Source organism: Papilio xuthus, unplaced genomic scaffold (genome assembly GCF_000836235.2).
Source record: "Papilio xuthus unplaced genomic scaffold, Pxut_1.1 DF827679.1, whole genome shotgun sequence".
In the NCBI taxonomy this organism is placed as follows: Eukaryota; Metazoa; Arthropoda; class Insecta; order Lepidoptera; family Papilionidae; genus Papilio; species Papilio xuthus.
In genome coordinates, this window is record NW_013530970.1 from 5736877 (window position 1) to 5756434 (window position 19558).

At 34.7% G+C, this 19558-nt stretch overlaps 2 protein-coding genes across 4 annotated transcripts in view; one reads left to right on the plus strand and one right to left on the minus strand.

Moving 5' to 3' along the window:
- The first annotated feature begins 13770 nt into the window (after nucleotides 1–13770).
- On the plus strand, nucleotides 13771–15639 carry LOC106117922 (uncharacterized). Its single transcript, XM_013312439.1, has one exon. The coding sequence runs from the start codon at nucleotides 13783–13785 to the stop codon at nucleotides 14302–14304; it is 522 nt and encodes a 173-aa protein (XP_013167893.1). The 5' UTR covers nucleotides 13771–13782; the 3' UTR covers nucleotides 14305–15639.
- Nucleotides 15640–17068: 1429 nt separating this feature from the next.
- The window catches only part of LOC106117785 (uncharacterized), an 81505-nt gene continuing 79015 nt past the window's right edge, over nucleotides 17069–19558 (minus strand). For all 3 annotated transcript variants that reach the window (XM_013312219.1, XM_013312220.1, XM_013312217.1), the window contains one exon: nucleotides 17069–19304. In XM_013312219.1, the coding sequence (XP_013167673.1) occupies nucleotides 19118–19304 (187 nt within the window). In that variant the 3' untranslated portion in view covers nucleotides 17069–19117. The remainder of the gene's footprint in view (nucleotides 19305–19558) is intronic.

Sequence of the window (19558 nt, forward strand, 5' to 3'; positions counted from 1 at the left end):
TTGAAAAAAAAAAACTTTAAACCAATCGACCTCCATGTCTAATCTTTACAAAGTAGAAAACGTCACTGAATGAATTTGATATGCAATTTGTCTAGATAAATTGCAAGGGCACGGGATTTACAATTCTACGGTGACATATATTAATACGACCTTAAATGTGTCCTTCGTTTAGATTTATTCTGTTGTCATTGCCGCACCCGTCTATTCCTGGAATCTGCACAATGTTCAAAAGGCAATTTTGCTAATCTGTGACCTTGCATTGTGCAGTTCATTGGATAATAGTCCAGTCCACGTGGCTGTTTAAATAGATATAAAACAAACTTATCTCTCGCGGCGGCCATATGTGATAATAAATTATTATAGCTTAATACCAAACTCCTGACTGTCAAAAAAGTACCACAGGATCTTTGTCAGACTGTTGCTGTCTCGTCTTGTCTTGTGTGTCAAACTATTTGCCTATATTTATTATATTATTGTTATTTTCTGACAGAAATAACAGCGATAACAGCGCCTCTTACTGATCTAGATAAGTTTGTCGGAGCATAACTTTATTCTGCCCACATTGTAGCGAATAGTTTAATGAGGGTATTAAATGTTTTATTTATTGACAGTAATAAGATCTGTTAAGTACTCTCTGGTTAGTATAATCTGTAACAAATCGTTATTATCTTTGGTTCTTGTTGATTTTCTGTTTATAATATTAGTTGCCGTATAATGACTTACTTATGAAATAAATATTACAATTTACAACTTATTTTCTTTGTAAGGTTGCGTGAATAAATGTCAGATTCTATTAACTCATCGACCTTTTTGACAGATAAAATTTCCCGCCAATTTTTTTTCGTTATTCGACTTATTAGAGACCAGAGACAAATTGATTGTTTTTTGGGTAATAGAGGAAAACTTTTTATAATTTTGACAATTATTAACAAACCAAGCTCATTATAATGTATTGAAAATTTAAAACTGAAAAACTTAATCGATTAAAAATCATAACAGTTCAAATACAACATGTGTGGTCTTTTTTATTGGTTAAAATAGATCGTAAACGAAATACGACCTCTGAATATTACCAAGGCAAAGCTTAATTCCGACAATTGCTGTTTATGTTTTACGATCGCTTCCGAGAACATTCGATGGGGATTTTATTAACTGCGTCTGTTTCTATTGACCACTTGTTATGTCAATTAATTTTTTCGTTTCAATCGTAATGCCACCGAACGATTGTGAACTCAATTCTGTGTAAATAATGAAAGAATTAAATGAAAGTATTGTTTTACTTATTATTTCGTAATGTTCAAACTGGTTCAAACTAAAGAACTTCTATCCCGGAATAGCCAATTTGATTCGACTAAATATCTACTGTTTAGTGACGAAACTCTGTACGATATGCTACGTTATGTTTTACGTAATTATATTATTTCTTTGACCAATCGAAAGGTCGATCGTTGCCACCCCTGTTCTATATCTTCTTAAAATGCAGTTCGATTCTATCGAAGTTTCGAGTATGTTAGAGTATTAAATTGAATCCTATGATTTCTATAAACGATTTTATGTAGCCAAAGTCTCGTTAATGTTAATATAATACCAACATAATGACATCTATATACGTCAAAAGCAATTATTTACTCGGCAATGTTTGTAGCACTGGGCTCGCGCGCCGCAATCGCGACTTGTTTGCGAAGGTGATTGCGCGGAGGTAAACTGTGCCCGACAAACACGGCTCTGGACCTAATCAAATTATTTATGCACTCTCCTTGTTTATGTTATAATAACAAGCATGTGACCTATATACTGAGAACGTAGGTTTCAATTTTGCAACATCTTTGCAAATACCTTCCAACATTGTAACCGTGAGTCTCGAGTGTAGATACACGTGTAGAAATATATTATTCTTTTGGTTGTTATAACTAGCGATCACCCCCGGCTGCGGCAGCGCATAATTTATAAAGCTCCCTATAAAATTGCCGCGTATGTAAGCTACCTTCCCGTCAAAGTCTATCAAAATCGGTACAGCCATTTCGAACACTACCCGAAACAAACGCGGACTTACAGATATCAAGACAAGAAAATAGTTTTTCGTTTTAAGCAACAAGAAAAAAGATTCTGGCTGTGGAACTTGAGATGTGAAGTTAGTAGCAGGCAAGATAAAGAATACGATAGTAAATTAACTGTTCATTAAACTAATTGCTAGTAATTGGAGTATACGAGACCACAAATTGTTGTTTAAATGATATCTAAGGGGCTCACTACTTAAAATTTAAGACGTAAATTATACTCGATTATAAACGTACTTGATATTTTATTTAAGTATATCTCAGTATCAAAAAATGTGTTGGTTGTAGTGTTCAAGTGGATATTTCAAATTTATTTATTTCACCTGTATTTATAACTCGAAAAAACTTTTTACGGTAAAAACATAAATTGAAACCAAACAGACAGCAGACGATTGCATAGGTCGATGCATAGACACACCCAAAGCAACGGGCGCCATTTAGCTGTAAATGGACAATAGACAATTAAGAAAATGTAGCTTTTACTAGTATATTATCTGTGCTTCTAGCTACGTCCTGTTATGTCAAAGCTCCCGCGTTTTCCGTGCTGTCATGAAAACCAGGGGTATGTAAAATTTCTCAAGAAATTCTATTACTTTTTAATTTTACAGATTTAAAACTATCGCTATGCTATTTTCGTTTTATTATAAACGTTTAAAGCTGTTTTGTTACAACACGTTTAAAAAGTGATTCGTTTGTCACTTTCTTGATTAGAAAAAAACATAACGGAAAAGTATAGCATTTTACGCTATATAATAAAATTATTCAATTCCAACTTAGCCATCTTGGATTGGACATGGTGATTTATATTCTATTTATCAAGGCTTCATTTGATACCCATGTTGGAGTGCTTGTACAAAAATAAATATTTTACATATCATCATCAACCTGCCCTTATCCCTATCGAGGGTCGGCACAGTATGTACTACTCCTCCTTACATCTCTACCAGTCTACCCCCTTCTTACGCATATCCTCTTTAACAGTCATTCCATACTTTTTTTTATATATAAAAAATAAGTAAGTTTTATAATACATATAAGTATTTTACATATGACTCGGTAAAATTCTAGAGTAAAATTTTATAGTAATTCAATTTCGAAAGCGCGTCGGTGGCTCAGTGGTCAAGCACTTGACTTGCAATCTGCAGGTCCTGGGTTCGAATCCCGCCATGTACCAATGTGTTTTTCCATTTCCGATTCACATATGTACATTTATCCGACGTTTTTACGCTGAAGGAAAACATCGTGATGCAACCTGCACATATCTGACAAGAAATACAAAGATATGTGTGAAGTTAACCCGCACTTGGCCAGTGTGGTTGACTATGTCCTAGTCACCCTTAACTTAGGGTAGGCTCCGAGCCCCTCGGTGGGGACGTATAGTGAGCTGATGATGATGATAATTTCGAAACAAAATTAATTATCTTTGTAATTTCGTGTCATTCAATCGTTTGGCACCCCTGATGTATGCGATATACCAAGTTTATTGCAAAGACGTTACCCCATTACCCCGTAGATACCCACCCCATTGACACCCTTTCCCGGTCGACGAACCCTCTCATAGATGCGGTGACTACACATTTATATCTTTTTTATAAACTCTTTAAAGATGATTAAAACTTTTGTTAGGTTTATTATTCTTCTTCCTTACAAAATATTGCTTTTCTTCGTAATAATGTGATCCTTATTTGGAAAACTTTGTGTTTTTTCATCATCATCATCATCAGCTCACGATACGTCCCCTCCCGAGGGACTCGGAGCCTACCCTAAGTTATGGATGATTAGACCATAGTCAACCAAGGCCAAGTGCGGGTTGGTCGACTTCATACATATCTTTTGAATTTCTTCTCAGATATATGCAGGTTGCATCACGATGTTTTCCTTCACCACAAGAACGTGAGATAAATGTACATATGCAAATCGGAAATCGAAAGACACATTGGTACACGGCGGCATTCGAACCCAGGTAATGCAGATTGCAAGTCAAGGGCTTGACTTATTAGCCACCGACGTTCTCAAATTTGTGTTTTTACTTCGTCTAAATTTTGACTAGATATAGGATTTCTTACTACAGTATCCTACTAATATTTAAAATGTTGGTTACCTCAGAAATCAACAAAACACTATAAGTTACGTAATGCATTAGTTAAGGAGTTATTTTGCGCTAACCGGCAGTTACAGCGCCCTAACCTATGAGATGGTCAACAAAAAGCAATGACGATAATTAGTTCTTGCTTTAAAATGGGACATTTATTTTATGTTTCAAAGGAGTCGACACTAAAAAACTTCATTTTTTCCTTCCAATGGCAACTACCACGGACGATTCCGCCAAAGTTTAGTTTTTGGAACAAAAACTTTATTACAAAATAAAAATGAAATCGTTAATAATTTTAAAGTTGTCTTTGACAGATGTCAAATACATTATGCTGCAAATAAGGGATGGGCAACAAGAAAATATTTACCGGTTTTTATCAAAAAACCTAATTAAGAGTTTTAGCAAAAGTTGTGAAATTATTAAAATGATGTAAGTTATTTTTTATTTAAGGAGAATGATTCGTTAATTTAAGGAAAATATGTATAGCAAAAGTAGGTGTACGTTTACGTACGGCCAGGCCAATGACATATTAAAGAGCAATATTTTAATAAATAATGAACACATGAATGGATTTGAAAAAGGTTAGAATATATGACCGGGTCGTGAATTATAGAAATAAATATATTATTTATGTACTGGTTTTATAAATAAAATGTGATTTTTTTTTGTGTATTTGAATCAAACTAAATAAATTGAACCGCCATAAAGACGAGTGAATTGGGGCGAGTAAATGATAATAACAAATAACAATTGTACAGGCAGTCAAAGGTTTTTTTATCGATATATCACCAGTATTTGTTCAAAGGTTACAATATCAATAGACTTTGCTAAAAGTATTCGACTGATCCAGATCTTTCAGTTCACATATAATCCCATTGTGTTTAAATATCACAGTTTTTCTGTTTCATTTTGTTTTCTTAAACCACAAAATGTTATTAGAAAAGTTTCTAGGACAAGAAAATAAAGATATGTAGTAATTTGTTTGGACGACTTTTATTTACATACATCGCGTTATAGGTATAAAAGATTTTTAAGAGTTTTTAGTAATTTCTTATTCAATGTATAATTAACATTGTTTTATACAAGATATTTTGCAATAGTTTTAGTTAAATTACCTAGACATTGAGTTAGCAAGGCTTTGTTTAACTATTTACTATTAGACAGAGACATCTCAAAGGTTATCTTTTATTTACGTAGTCTTATCTCTGTTGGTTAAAGATACGACTTTGTTTGGAGTCTTGGAAGTTAAGGGTGAATCATTTTAATCGACTTACGTTCCGTATATATATATCCGTATGTTTAATTATACTTTATCCTACTATAAACAGAAAAAAATGCTAATTGCCTATGGATTGTATTGAAAATCTTAGAAGGAAGGACGCGAGGAGAAGAGATTCTTGTCTTTGCAGATTCTGAATTGGCTTGAAGAGTTTTATTAAAAGTCTTGAATAAACTATACAGATTAAATATTAGATAATATTAAGACGTATATGAATAAAATTGTACAACTTTAAATCTCATTTTCTACCACAGAACACTAATAATGTGAAACGTCATATTTCCCGCTCTTTTGCGTCACCGGGCGCATTCGTTGTCAGTTCTACGCATGCCCCGCTCTCGCTCAGTATTGAATGAGTTCTCCAGTCCTCGCGATCCTCGTCCAGTCTTCTACCGAATGGCGACTTGACATTATCGATTTTTCGCTAAAAAATATTTTTTTTCAATACTTAATCTCCGTCGCTTCGTGTTGTGGTAGTGTTAATTGTTAGTGCCTTTGCAAGTGTAAAGCGTTCGCCACATTGATTATCGGTAAGTGGGTCAAACGAAAATTGTACAATTTGATAAAGGATAAAGGATGTTTTGTATTTGTTTTGTTGGTATGTTTTAGTAAATCATGTATAGAGTATAAATCATTTGGAGGTTGAATAGATTGTTGTTATTTACGGGGTACGTTATTGATTTGCGCTGGGTTCTACTTGGCACGGGGAAGGTATTAGATAAGGTACTTTGTTTACTGCTCGCGTACTCTTCTTCCCTCTTATGTACCTATTCCTTTGTTTATAACTTCTACATAAATTATCTAATAAAGAAAGCTATAGAATGTAATTCAGAAGAACCTTTAAATAATTAGAAATAATATTTTTAATATTTATTCGAAGGTTGTTTATCGTGTAAACATGTTTAATAATTAACATAATAAACAAATTTGTTAACTAAGTTTTTAAAATGTTTGTTTCGTATAAATTAAACAAACAAGCTTCTTTACATATTTTTTGTTTGTACTGCTATGATATTGTAATTAAGATTCTTGTCTGTTCTAAATTGTAAACAAAAGAATAACGAAAATATGTTTAATTTCCAATCAATCTGTCATACAGTAGTGATGTTATTGATTTCAATTACGGTTTTTCCGGTTACCTTAATTTTTAAACGGTATTTTTAGGGATGCACCGATTGCTATTACTTTTTTTAATTATTTATTATACAAATAGATTGTAAAATGACAATTAGGGTATTTCTGATATCGAAATTCGTATTTAGAAGTAATAATGGTAGTAGTATAGTAAACATATTGCGAAAATAACAGACGAGGCCATTCACGTTTCCCGGATGGAAGTGCCCACTAATAAACATTAGGAATGGTATTTTCAGAAGTTAATACAAACAAGACATCCTTGGATTTACCAATGAATTAATTCGTCTTTATAAAATGTGATTATTTGATTCTAAGGTACGAAAATTTCTACATCTCCGTACTAATTATTCTTATACATACCAAATACCCATAGAAACTCATCTCCATTTTTCCTTATCGTTGGAGCAATTTCTAGATTTCCTTTTCTTGTGCCTTTACTATTCATTCCTTTACCTATATTATTAAAAACATCTTCGGCTTACTGGCTACTGCCAGTAACAAGAGCCTTTTCCTTGTTCACGTTTCGCGAAATCTCGATGCTCTGTTCCATAGAAACAAACGACCCCGCGCCAAATTCTAAAAGAGTTTTATTGACATCAGTGCGGGAACGCACAGTCGTTGGTCGGCGCCTACGGAAATATTTTAGTGCATTTATTAATATCTGAAGATAGAACGAAACTGCGCGTCAGGACTTACGACTAAATCATATGTTGTGATCTTAAATTGATCTTTCGAGAAACAAAGGAAATTTTATAAGCTGATTTAAAGCTATTGTCGAATGTTGCTCGGCTAGCAGATTTCTTGCGTAGCGACGAATAGACAACCTTTTGAGTAAGGCAGAATATGAATGCTTAGGGAAGAGAAAATAGGAAAAAGCAAAGAATATATTATGATGACGGTATAGAGCAGAATATTATATATACAGTATATTCCAAAACGGTTGTAGTTGGTAGATCGTAGAGTTCTTTTTCTAGTGCCTCTTCAATCTTGAAGGTTGGCCGCTAAGTTGGAATATTTGTTCCTGTCAAGTGCAAGGCGAAATAGTTCCTTCGCTAACCTAATACCCGTGCACTCCCTAATATACTAATATGAAGTTTAGTTAATAAACATTATATCTCTAGTTTTATGAAATTTTCTAACACTGGTATAGAAGATACCTCAGTTTTAAATAGAACCCTTAACACGTAATATATGACGTCTTTTGCAGTAAACAATCTCATTGAGAAAAACAACTGCGCAACATCGTTGATCTCGAAATATTAAAACAAAGATTGTGGTAAACAAAATATTACGTCCGTTTTGGATAGTGTTTTTTTTTATATCATAAGGTGGCAAACGAACGAGCGGCCACCTGAAATCGCTGAAATAGCGAAGTAACCGTAGCCCATAGACATACGCAATTGCATATGCGTTGCCTACCTTTAATCGATCGAGGAGAGGATGCACAGAAAGAAAACATTTTCCCTTTCCATGGATCCTCGCATCCGGGCAGTCTACTTCCGCTTTCTATCCTTTCCTTATAAGAAAAAGAGTGAGAAGGGGAAGAGGACTGAATTACGCCTCCGGGACGCACACTCATCAGGCGAAACGCGGAATAGCTTCCACTTGACACCTGTCTTCTGCGTGGTCGTGGTATTTCACCGGGCGAGCCGGGCCAATTCGTGCGAAGATGTTAAAGCGGGCTCTACCACTGTTAAAATGTTGTTTATGAAAATGACCATTGTCTCCTAATTATCAAAAGTATGCTTATAAAAGTCAATATTTGAGTTACCAAAATGTTGCATACAAAATAGCGTATACTGTTGTCTTTGGTTGACCAGTCAAAGCCAACTAGCAACTTTTATCAGTGAGCGAATGTTTGTATATTGATGAAAGATATTGGAAGTTATTCGCAAACGATAGACTACGAAGTTATTTAACAAGAACTTACATAGTTATGTGTTACAGTCCTTGACGTAAGTCGGAAAGAAGCCGACATGACAGAGCCGACTTAGCGGAACAAGTCTATATTACGACGTGTTATGGATTAACTTGCACGTGTGTTTTACACATTTAATTCACCGACTTAGAAATTCTATAGAGAAAACTCTAGAAACTATTACTTTTGGTGGTAAAATTAAACAAAAGAAAAACTTCTTATGTAAATCTTTACTTCATTTAGCTTGGCACAGCCCTAATGGACCTCTTTTACTTCTTCCGTGTAGTATCGATTCATCGCCGCATTAGTTCAGTTAGGGGTGAACGCTAAAGTATGTCACTGATCAAATCGATAGACCATCGCTTGGGTCCTCTTTACAACATTATTTTGTGTTAAATTAAAAAAATAATAACCGTTAAACCAGTATGACAAAAAACCGGTAAATCACTAAAAGTAAAATTAAAAAAAAATCCATTAACATATTTGTATCATTCAAAAATATACGCACAAATATTAAAAATGTGTGAATTTCAAAAACACACGGATGACTGCTAGTATTATGAATGAGAGTTGACAGATTGGCGACCGCCTTAGCCGCCATTTTGATTTTGAAACAATCCAATGATATCACTCTCCACACGGAACATGTCCGGCGCTAATGCGTTTTATTAAATTACTCTACATTAACATTGTGACCATGACAGTATACAGCTGTTGGTAGGCATATCTATACCTACCAACAGGCACCTAATGGCACATAAAATATAAAAATAATATTGCATGAGATCGGACACAACAATCATTACTTACTAAATATTTTTTTCAGTATATTCAACTAATTTTCAAGAAACAATGTTATTCTGTCACTTTGGTCTACCATATGTAACAGTTCCAGCATGCTGAGCATTCGCTTATAAATCGGTATTTAGAAAAAGTACAAGTGTTTTAATCTAATTTTAATATTATTACAACTCAACGCCTCGTAAGAATATCAGGAATGTATAATTTCATTAACAACATCAGCTCACTATACGTCCCCACCGAGGGGCTCGGAGCCTACCCTAAGTTAAGGGTGATTAGGACTTAGACACAGAAAAGAACGTCGGATAAATGTGCATATGTAAATCGGAAATCGAAAAAACACATTTCTACATGGCGGGATTCGAACCCAGGACCAGCAGATTCCAAGTCAACTGCTTGACCCCTGAGCCACCGACGCTATAATTTCATTATACTATAATGAATTACTTCTCCATCAATGGATATTGATTCTACGACTATAAATTTATTTTACAGATCCCGTTACAAGTGAAATATTTAGCTCATTTGTAAAAATTCTCGTGTGTCAAAGTTAGTTACCATACACCTCAGAAACAGCTTGACAGATTTTTAAGAAATTTCATACGCATATTCAGTAAGCCTGAGAATCGCCTACTATCTATTTTTTAAACCTTCGCGGAGGGATTCGCAGGCGATAGCTAGGATATATCTATAAGTTTTGTTAATGTGTTTAGTCCGTTTGTCCCCAGTTGACCATAGACTAATCTACTGATTGGAGGTGGAGATTCGACGATCGATTTCCAATTATGTCATTGTTGACCCCCCACCCCTTTATTACACCCAACGCCTAGCCTCTGATACCTCGAGCTCCTAAGTGAAATTAACTGTAGTAACAAATTACGGTTTCTAAAGATGTAAAACAAACTCAATAATTGTAACAAAAACGTTTCTTTCCTTGAACAACTAACATTATATTATTTTATATTACTAATAAACACATGTGACATAAACTGCCTATTATTCAGTTTAGTTAACAAAAATAAATTTTGAAAGTAAAAAATAAAAGTTAATTTTAATAATTATTTTAAAAAACCGATAATGATTAATCGAATTCCATTTTTACAACATGTCCCCTCACTAGCAAAATATTTGATAAACTCTTGATCATAGTCAATAGCTTTTCTCGCCTTTTTGTAACGTTGGCGGCAAGCCAAGAAAAAAGTGTTAAATCACGTATAATAATTGTTACGTTGTTTTCTATCCAGTATAAAATTTGATAATAGCAAGAGGTGTCACTGGAGCGATAAAATTATCTCGACTCCAGATTTAAATTGAACGTAATAAATGGTTTCAGTTTCATTCTGTCAGTTAAAAAATATGAAATGAATATTAATTTTCTTTAATAAATATGGTAAATATTTCGTTTACTATTAATTAAAATTGACCTAACTGAATACTGATATTTTAATATTAGTAATTAATTAGTCATTTAATTACTTATTTTAAATTTATTACTTTCTTAATATTAATAAAGGTACACTTTTAATATTTTCTAGTTCATAAATATTATTTTGAGCGTGAACTGACTTTGACAGTTGTACCAAATAAATGTTGCCAGCATTTTAAATAAAATTTGTACTAAATTATTTTATTCTAAGTTTAATTTGATTAAACATTTTAATTAGACATTCTGACGAAAAGTTATACGAAGACTTGCAATATTTCGAACTTCAAACGCGACCTCGTCCGTTCGTGCGGAAACCGAACAAAACGCTTACTTATAGTCCGTGTTTACGACGCTTTCAATGAAATTAATTACTGTTTACATCAAGCTTTTACAGTTGTAATTTTGTCAACATTCTTTATGTTTGTAGTTTTGTTTAATCTTAATCATTGCAATACATCATTAAATTTAGTTTAAATTACTACATAATGTTTTAACCAATTTTGTGATTAAATTAATATTGTTACAAAACAGCAAACTAACCGCTGCAAACAGACATTGCTTACAAGTAAAGACGTGTCAGATGTATTGAGGCATACAATATTTCCTATATTTGCACATCCTATAAAGTTGTCAACTCATATATTATGTCCCTACCCAAATTAGGCGTGACCAGGCCGCAGTCAACCACATTGCATTACGATGTTTTTCTTCACCTTAAGAACGGCGGACAATTCGGCGGATCTGAAATTCGAAAATTGGAAAACACGATCGAAAGTGGATGGGTCCATTTCTGTCCGTTCCGGTCAAGCGCTTAATAACCACCAACGCTCCTTTCCTTTACTTAAGTCATTTTTTTATTATTTGTAAAAGAAACTGAATCAACCTGACTCTTAGTTATATGCAATTTTTACTAAACATGTGAATGAGGATTTACAAATTGATGCGGTAAAGTTTCCAAGTGTAAGAACCGCAGCATCCCCGGCCATCGTATTATGCCACTGGCCATACGCCAAGAATGCGGCTCTTATGAGATACACATCACAATTATTGGCCATAAATTTTTATAATTTCACGTTATCAAATTTGTTTTATTAAAAAAGTCTATGGTGTAAGCATTTACAATATACTATCTAAAAGATGAAACACAATTTGCTAGAAGAATCCTGAATTAAGGGGATGTATAGAAATAAAAATATCGTACTTTTAAATGAAAAGTGACGTGTGCCTCAATGATACTCGTATGTTTTCTGTCAAATATTATCTCAGATGAAATGCTATAGTTTTTAGCAATAGTCATCTTGTGAAAATATAAAATTTACTATTTCAAGTCTCACTACTTAAATAATAAATCAGCTAGCGTGCTATTGTATACTTTACAAAACAACCAAGTAAAAATAAATTGTTCACTCGAAATTGGAAATTACTGCCTGATGATTCGATTCAAGTTAACGATAAAACCTTTTAAAAATACAAAGAATTGAAGTCGAAAAGAATCAATCTCAGTTACCTTGTAACGTCGTAAAACTCGTGGGGCGGTTACCGTGCATCGAACATTTGGCGAATTTTATGCGCATCTTTTATTTTGGGCAACCGCTCCGACAGAATCGATTGCCCCCGACACGCCACAACGATAAATTACTTTTTCCGCTCACTCCATACAATTCACGAATGAAGTAGGCGGTGCATGGATCAGTCAGTCATTCGAGACCGCAGCCGCTCTGCGCCCGTGCCCGCCCAGAACCGCCCCGTGCCGCGCCACACGTCGCAAAGCTGGCTGACGCACCTGAGCGCAACCGACCGGACGCTCCCCTGAGGGCTAAAAGCGTCAATCTAGCTGAGAGACCTCGCTGCCAATATGTCCGATCAGTCCGAAGCGCTGACTCGAAGCGCTCGCGATTTCTCGACAAACAATTCTTTCCAAAACGCCGGCCCGCCCCCGATATCAAAAGTGTCACAAAACCTTGCGAAATAGCCGTCAAACAACAAAAAAGAAAAAAAATCGAGAAAATCCCATTAGCTCTTTCCGTTCAAAACATTACCATACCGATGCGTTACGACCCAAATCGTTCAACCTCCAAACGTCCAGATGCTCACGAACACAATGATACTAAAACGAAATCTTTTAATCCTAAACAGGTCGGCGAGAACAAGAGACTCTGTCACACAGTCGGCGGGAAAGAGACGGAGAACAAGCTTCTGGTGCAGATAAGTGAAGCCGAGCAAGTGACGGACTTTGAAAGGATTCTCAATAGAAATGCAGTGGTGTGGGAACGAGCGCGGGGCCATGTGTGGCGCGCTAGCGTAGCGCACGCCTCCGCCGCCTCCGTCACCTCCGCCTCGTTGTTGCCGCGCTCGTCATACTCGTTGCACGCGGTCAGTGAGGCCTACCACCGGCTGTTCCAACAACACGAGGAATCGGTGCGACCCCTCGTCGAGCGATACCGACAAGAAACCGTCGCTGAGCAGAAACGACGTCTCACGCCGAGCGTTTTGCAAAACGACTGGTATGATAATCTTCACGACTTGGCTGAATTTTATGAGGACGATCAGCTGTTGCATAGGGAAATCGAATCTATCACAGAAAACTTAATTGACGAAGAAGTAAAGGCGACGGAAGTCGGCCCTCGAAATAAAAACTTCAAGGTGAATTTGGCCGATCTAATCGGGTTGCACGTAAGCGGAGAGGGGGTCTCTCCGATCGGGCGCGAAGACCGTGGCCTCTCGCCTGAAGCAGAGTGCGGTGTCACCGACGAGAAGGAATGGCTCGCACCGAGCATGAGCTCGAATCTCGATAACCGGTCGACGAGCGAGCGCAGTGAAAACGTCGATAGTCTAGCCGACAACTTGGATTCGATCCAATTGGGTTACGATGCTAAAGTTCCCACGATAACCTTTAGCAATTGTTGCGAGGGACGCGTCAAGAGCGATTCGCGGGACAATACGGATGTCGTGATCCACCTCTCAGTACCATCTATTGAGAGCATCGACGAGGCCCGTCCGCCGATGTAAGTCATTGCCGTTGTAATAACTGATACTAAATCGTTTTATAAGCGACGATTTAAAAACTTTAAGATGATTGCTATAGAAACTGAGCAGGCTATGCCTAAGGAGGAGCGGATGCCGAAAATCGAAGCCACGACTTCGCAAAGAATATTGACCCGATCAAGCGCCGTCAGTCAGAAGTCGGTCGATATAGTGGTGCAGCCCGACAGCTCCAACAACCCGTTGCACAGGTCCAAACTGGCACCCACCCGCTCTGCGTCGGAGACGCAGTCCTCCAGTAAGAAAATTTTAAACTTACGAAAGACGAAAAACTCATCGATAGAATCAACGATGAGTTTACCGAATCAAAAATCGTTGGAGAAGAAACATGGCGGATTGAGGCACCAGAAGGCGATAGGTGCTCACTCCGATATCACATTAAGTACGCAGCCGTCCATATCGGACGACAGGAAGGCGCTGAGGGAGGCATTGTATCAGGGTATCTTTCATAGGCACAGGAGAACAATATTCGCCGTGGGTTCGTTCCTCAGAATGCTGAGAAGCAAAACGTCGAATTACGATTCGATACGATCGGACTCCGACGAGATATAGCGGCCGCGGGAGACGAGTGCTTGTGGACGTTAGAGGATGGCCGCGGACTGAGTGTGATTGTTTGTGCTTTTCTAACGTTATTGGAACAAAGTTACCGTATATAAGGGTAGTTAATAATTTGAGATAAGACTTGCATTGTATAATAATGTTCCTAAATAATTTGTTTTGACGTATTATCTTACTTTTCTATCACACCTTTTCGTGAATGGTTTAAAAGTAACGGCATTCTGTTGAAAGTCTATAATGTTGCCATATAATTGAAATATTACTATTTGGTATAATTTGACTGTAACACGAATAAAACAACGAAAACAATAATCGTTGAAACCTAAAGGTTGTGACCTTAGGAGTGGTCCTTTTTTATTATCAAAAAACATGGCAACAATAATAAGGTTAGTTTACAATGAGCATTAACATCGCGTGACATTGGATTGTGTCAAGGACATCAGCTGACACGCGCCAACACCAGCCTGTCCCTGATCTGATATTAATTATACTCATTGCAAGTGTTGATCAAGCACGTTTTAATTTATTTATTGTCAACGACATTTTAATTAATCAGACAGAAATAGGAAATCTGAATTTCACATTAAAATTTCTTATAAAATTGTTGAATTATAATATAAACCGGCCAATATGTTTCATTATTGTTGAAAAAACTGCAGATTGATAATTGTATTAATGTAATAAACGGATCATTGCGACTCAAAATGGTATAAGCAGACACGTGTAAATAACGAACATATTCTTTTTGTAGTTTATTTTGGTTGGATATATTATTCGGCTGTTATGTTTCCTTGCAACATTTCGATGTATAATAACACTTTAACAATTTAGAAAAAATAGAGCTTAAAAACTCAAATGGGTACGTATAATATGTAGATATGTATAAAACATAGTTAATAGTATTTTGTTTATTATATTAGTTGCAAGGCTTTTGGAACTTATACCGTTATGGGAATGACCAATTAATGTGTTGCTATACATATTTTAATTGATTTTATTCATTAATTTGCGACTTTATTTGAAAAAAATTTATACAAAAATATGTATATGTAGATATGAGCGAACGAAACAATGGATTGTGGACATTTTTGGAACAATTTATGCACTTTTTATATATTTGTATATCAAGAATTTTGTATAAAATGCTGTTGTGGAAGGTATTTTATTAAGAATGTTGATTGTATTTCCAATTATTACAACTAATATGCGATATACAGTTTCGTTCCTAAATATAGCTAATGCCAATAAAAAGGAGCTTAATAATATTAAAGTTGATTTTGGCTTATTTAATTTGAGTCGTACAAATTAAATTTATTGATTGCTTTTTAACTATAAATATACGAATCATTTTTTTGTAACGAAAAACGACATTGCTAAGAATTTTGATAAATAAACTGAGCTTTGTAATTTAATTAGAAACATTATGAATTCCAACTGTCGCTTGTGTTAACCTATTTTTTGTCAAAACGAACTGTTTTAGGGAACATATTATTTCAATTTATGCATATAAATACGTAATGTGTTTGTCTAATTGTAAACTTTATAATTTGTAATTAAATATTGTTAAATGTGTAAGAAAGCACACGAAATGTTATTAATAATATAAATGTTAATTTTTCTATAACACTGTAAAATGGTAGAAATTGGTAGTTATTGTCTGTTTTTTAAATGTGTCAACGGCAACATTCCTTGGTAAGGAGCGTATGTATATTACTCAGTATGGATGATGCTAAAAATTAAGACTGCGTTAATTAAAGGATGTAAGACAGAATGATGTCATTTTGGTTTTATATGTTAATATTAAGTTAATTCGTTATTAAAGTTGTTTTCACATTAACTTCTTTTATTTTAGTAAAAGCAAATATAATAACAAAACAGTAATAACACGGCCATTACTTATTTATTAAATAATATGATCGTAAAATACACATTTCAATAAAACTTTCTAAATTTTTCTTTGCTAAATTTAAAAAACTATCCTACATAATTGCTATTTTTATTTGTAAGTAAAATTGTATAGAAATATAAAACATAGTTTTACGAGCAATTTGTACTTTGTTGATATTGAAACATGGGCTTGTTTACATTAGCTAATTGGTTGAAGCAACTGGTGGGTTAGCTATTAAAGTAGTAACCTCACCACTTAAGGATATTAAACGGAATTTGCTGATGTCATTGTGTAGAATAACACGTGGTATTATTAAGCGTTAACCAAGAGATTTTGATAGTTCTTGAACCAAAACGATTTCTTCCTTTCCGTTGGCCACTTTTGAATTTTTAGTGCCGGGACTAATCTCTAACTCTTCCTCTTTTGACAAACAGGGCAATAACAAAACAAAGCTTTTCGAAAAGAAAGTTTTATTTATGGACTTTGTGAAATAATACAAAGTAATATTGAATAAGTGATTTTATTTTTATGTAACTTCGTTTTCTATTTCCAAGCATTATTGGCGTTAAAATAATAATATATTGAATAATTACACAACAAAATTATATTTATATATAGCTATTAACTATCAGCCGAAGATACAAAACTTTGGTTCCTAGCTCGTCGAAGTCACAAACCGATGTTACATTTCAAATACGTCGTATAATATAACGCGACTTAAGAAAATGGCGCACGAAATAAACTCGTCAAAAAATACATATTAAAATATCATATCATAAAGTAAACTGTGATAAGATTATGGTTAATATACAATTTTATTCCTATTTAAAGAATTATTTATATTTTATTAATATATAATAATGATGGACTGACACATTTTTTGTTATTCGCTAATTTGGAATCTTTTAGTAACGCCGCGCGCCATTTTACCTAATCGTTTGTTAATCAATATTCCGCCTTACATGGTTGATAATAAAGTCCATTTTATAACGATAAGGACTAGACCGTCACTTGCATGCATTTTCATTACAAAAAAAAAGAAAATATAAACAAAATTACAACACACAACAACTATCTCATATCACATAACCTCTTTTATCATCTATGATGAATATTTACAAAATCATATTTATATTAAGGCACATAATAAGCCGGCTTAGAGCCTAAAATAGGACACTTCTATTTACAATGTTGGCCCCGGAGAATGCTGTAGAGGTAACTAGGATCTCGCGTGGCGTATGAACTATAAAACTACAAGAAAACTACCAAGTAGTAACAATAACTAAACTCTAAAACTTCCCGCAGTCTTCCCGTAAACTATACCGACACATAACAAAACCGATTTATTATCGAAATACAATCCTCAATAATGTTTTCTTTCCTTTATTTCAAGAGTCATACAAAGAATGAATTTAATATAGAGAGAATCGAACGTTACAAGCTACTTTTTATTTAACAATTTTGACAAAACCACAGACACAAATTAGAACAGATTAAAAATAATATCTTATTTTGCGTTTGTAATCATGATAAGGAATTTTTATTGCATCTTAAATTTAAATGGGAATTCAAATTGTAGTTTAAATAAAACGGCGTCAATCAAGATATTCCGAAGTTGTATGACCAAGAAAAATAGACCTCAGCCTGTCATAGTTTAGTAAGACGGAGCCAAAACTCATAAAAACCTCAAGCTATAAGATTCCATCGAACCTCCTCAGGTTATATCTGTAAATGTTAGAACATGAGCGCAGAGATCATAGTTTACAAACATACAAACACTTTCATTCATATCACAATATTTATCTACAAGAAACATAAAAACTTAACATTTATGTACTATAAGAAATCTAATCATTTACATGTGTTAGCGACTTTCTGAACGAAAAAAGTGGTTATCGTGACAGTTATTTTGGCGCCAATTTTTATTGTCAAATATTTTGACAGATCAAATTATTAGTTTTAAAATTAATGTTCTTTATTGCTATTTTACATTTTTAATTAGTTGTAATAAATAAAAAAAAGTTTAATGAAAGTCGCTCACCTATTACACAACGCATACTCATTAAAACGTTAGAATAATAAAGGAGAAATTCAACCGAGTCTAATATCGAATATTTGCTTGTAATATATCGATATAATATTATCGATTTATCGATGGTATTTACAGATAACGTAAGCACCTATCTTATATCGAGTAAATTAGATTTTTTATGTGATTCGTTTTTGACTCAGAAGAAAGCCGCCATACTAAATATATTTTATATTATTTTTATACAAGTCTTAATAGAAACGCCAAGTTACAGCAACGAAACTTACATTAATCTATGTCTGCAATATACGAGATAAATCCTAAATATGTCATTTTTTATTAATCTTAAATAAACCAGCTATATAAAATCAACAATTTAATTGTTTATATTCATTCTGCAATCGAACAAAGCACATGTATTTATGTCGCTGAACTCCATATATGGATAGGCTATCAATGGTGATATTTTGTGCCAATTTGACTTGCGCCATTTTGCGGTTGGTAGCGTAGGTGAGGATTCAGATTAAATCAAGGTACAACAGTCAAAAACCTCAACAGTCGTGTTGAATTCGGAACGTAGCAAAATTTGTCATTTCCAAGCAATAACCTATCCATCCATAGAGACCAGTGACATATCAAAGATTTTTTTTCTCAAATCAAATACTGGGTACACTATGAGTTGGCACATCGGAAACAAGCACTTTATGTAAGACTGCCAACTTTATCTCTAAGTACACGATTTAGTTGGCACGTTGGGTACACGAGTACGCTTGCATCGGACGTGCCAACTTAAATGGCGCGAACAAATTCAGTTCGCACTCATCCAGTGTTGCCAACACAATGCATCATGTATGTTTGACAGCTGGTTTATAGTACAATGACGTGTGTAGTCACGCATGTCTCCTGTCAAATATGTCGTGGTAGTCGTTGAGGAGGATGTCGACGACGTTGTTCTGCTGAATGCAGTCTACAGCGATGTTGTGCGCCTGCGCGGCCGGCGCCCACAGCAGCGTGGGACCGAACACTATCGCCAAGTTAGCTGTGTGCATGCGGTTACGCTCGCTGTATTGTGTTACCCTGGACAAGGAAGTTACACGTTCAATTAATCAACTAATATTATAAATGCAAATGTTTGGATGGATGGATGTTTGTTAAAAGGTATCTCCATAACTGCATGGATTTCGATAAAATGACAATATAGAACATAGTCTGGAAGGAGACACAAAGTACTAATTAAGTTTTTTTTTAATTCTAAACCGATGGAGTCGCGGGCGATAGCAAGTTTTACAACAGTCATGGATAAGAAAACAAGTTGCTAAGTTTTGTTATGG

What these genes read in the sequence shown, in the direction of transcription:
- LOC106117922 (XM_013312439.1), top strand. Translation starts at nt 13,783, where the DNA reads ATGATTGCTATAGAAACTGAGCAGGCTATGCCTAAGGAGGAGCGGATG.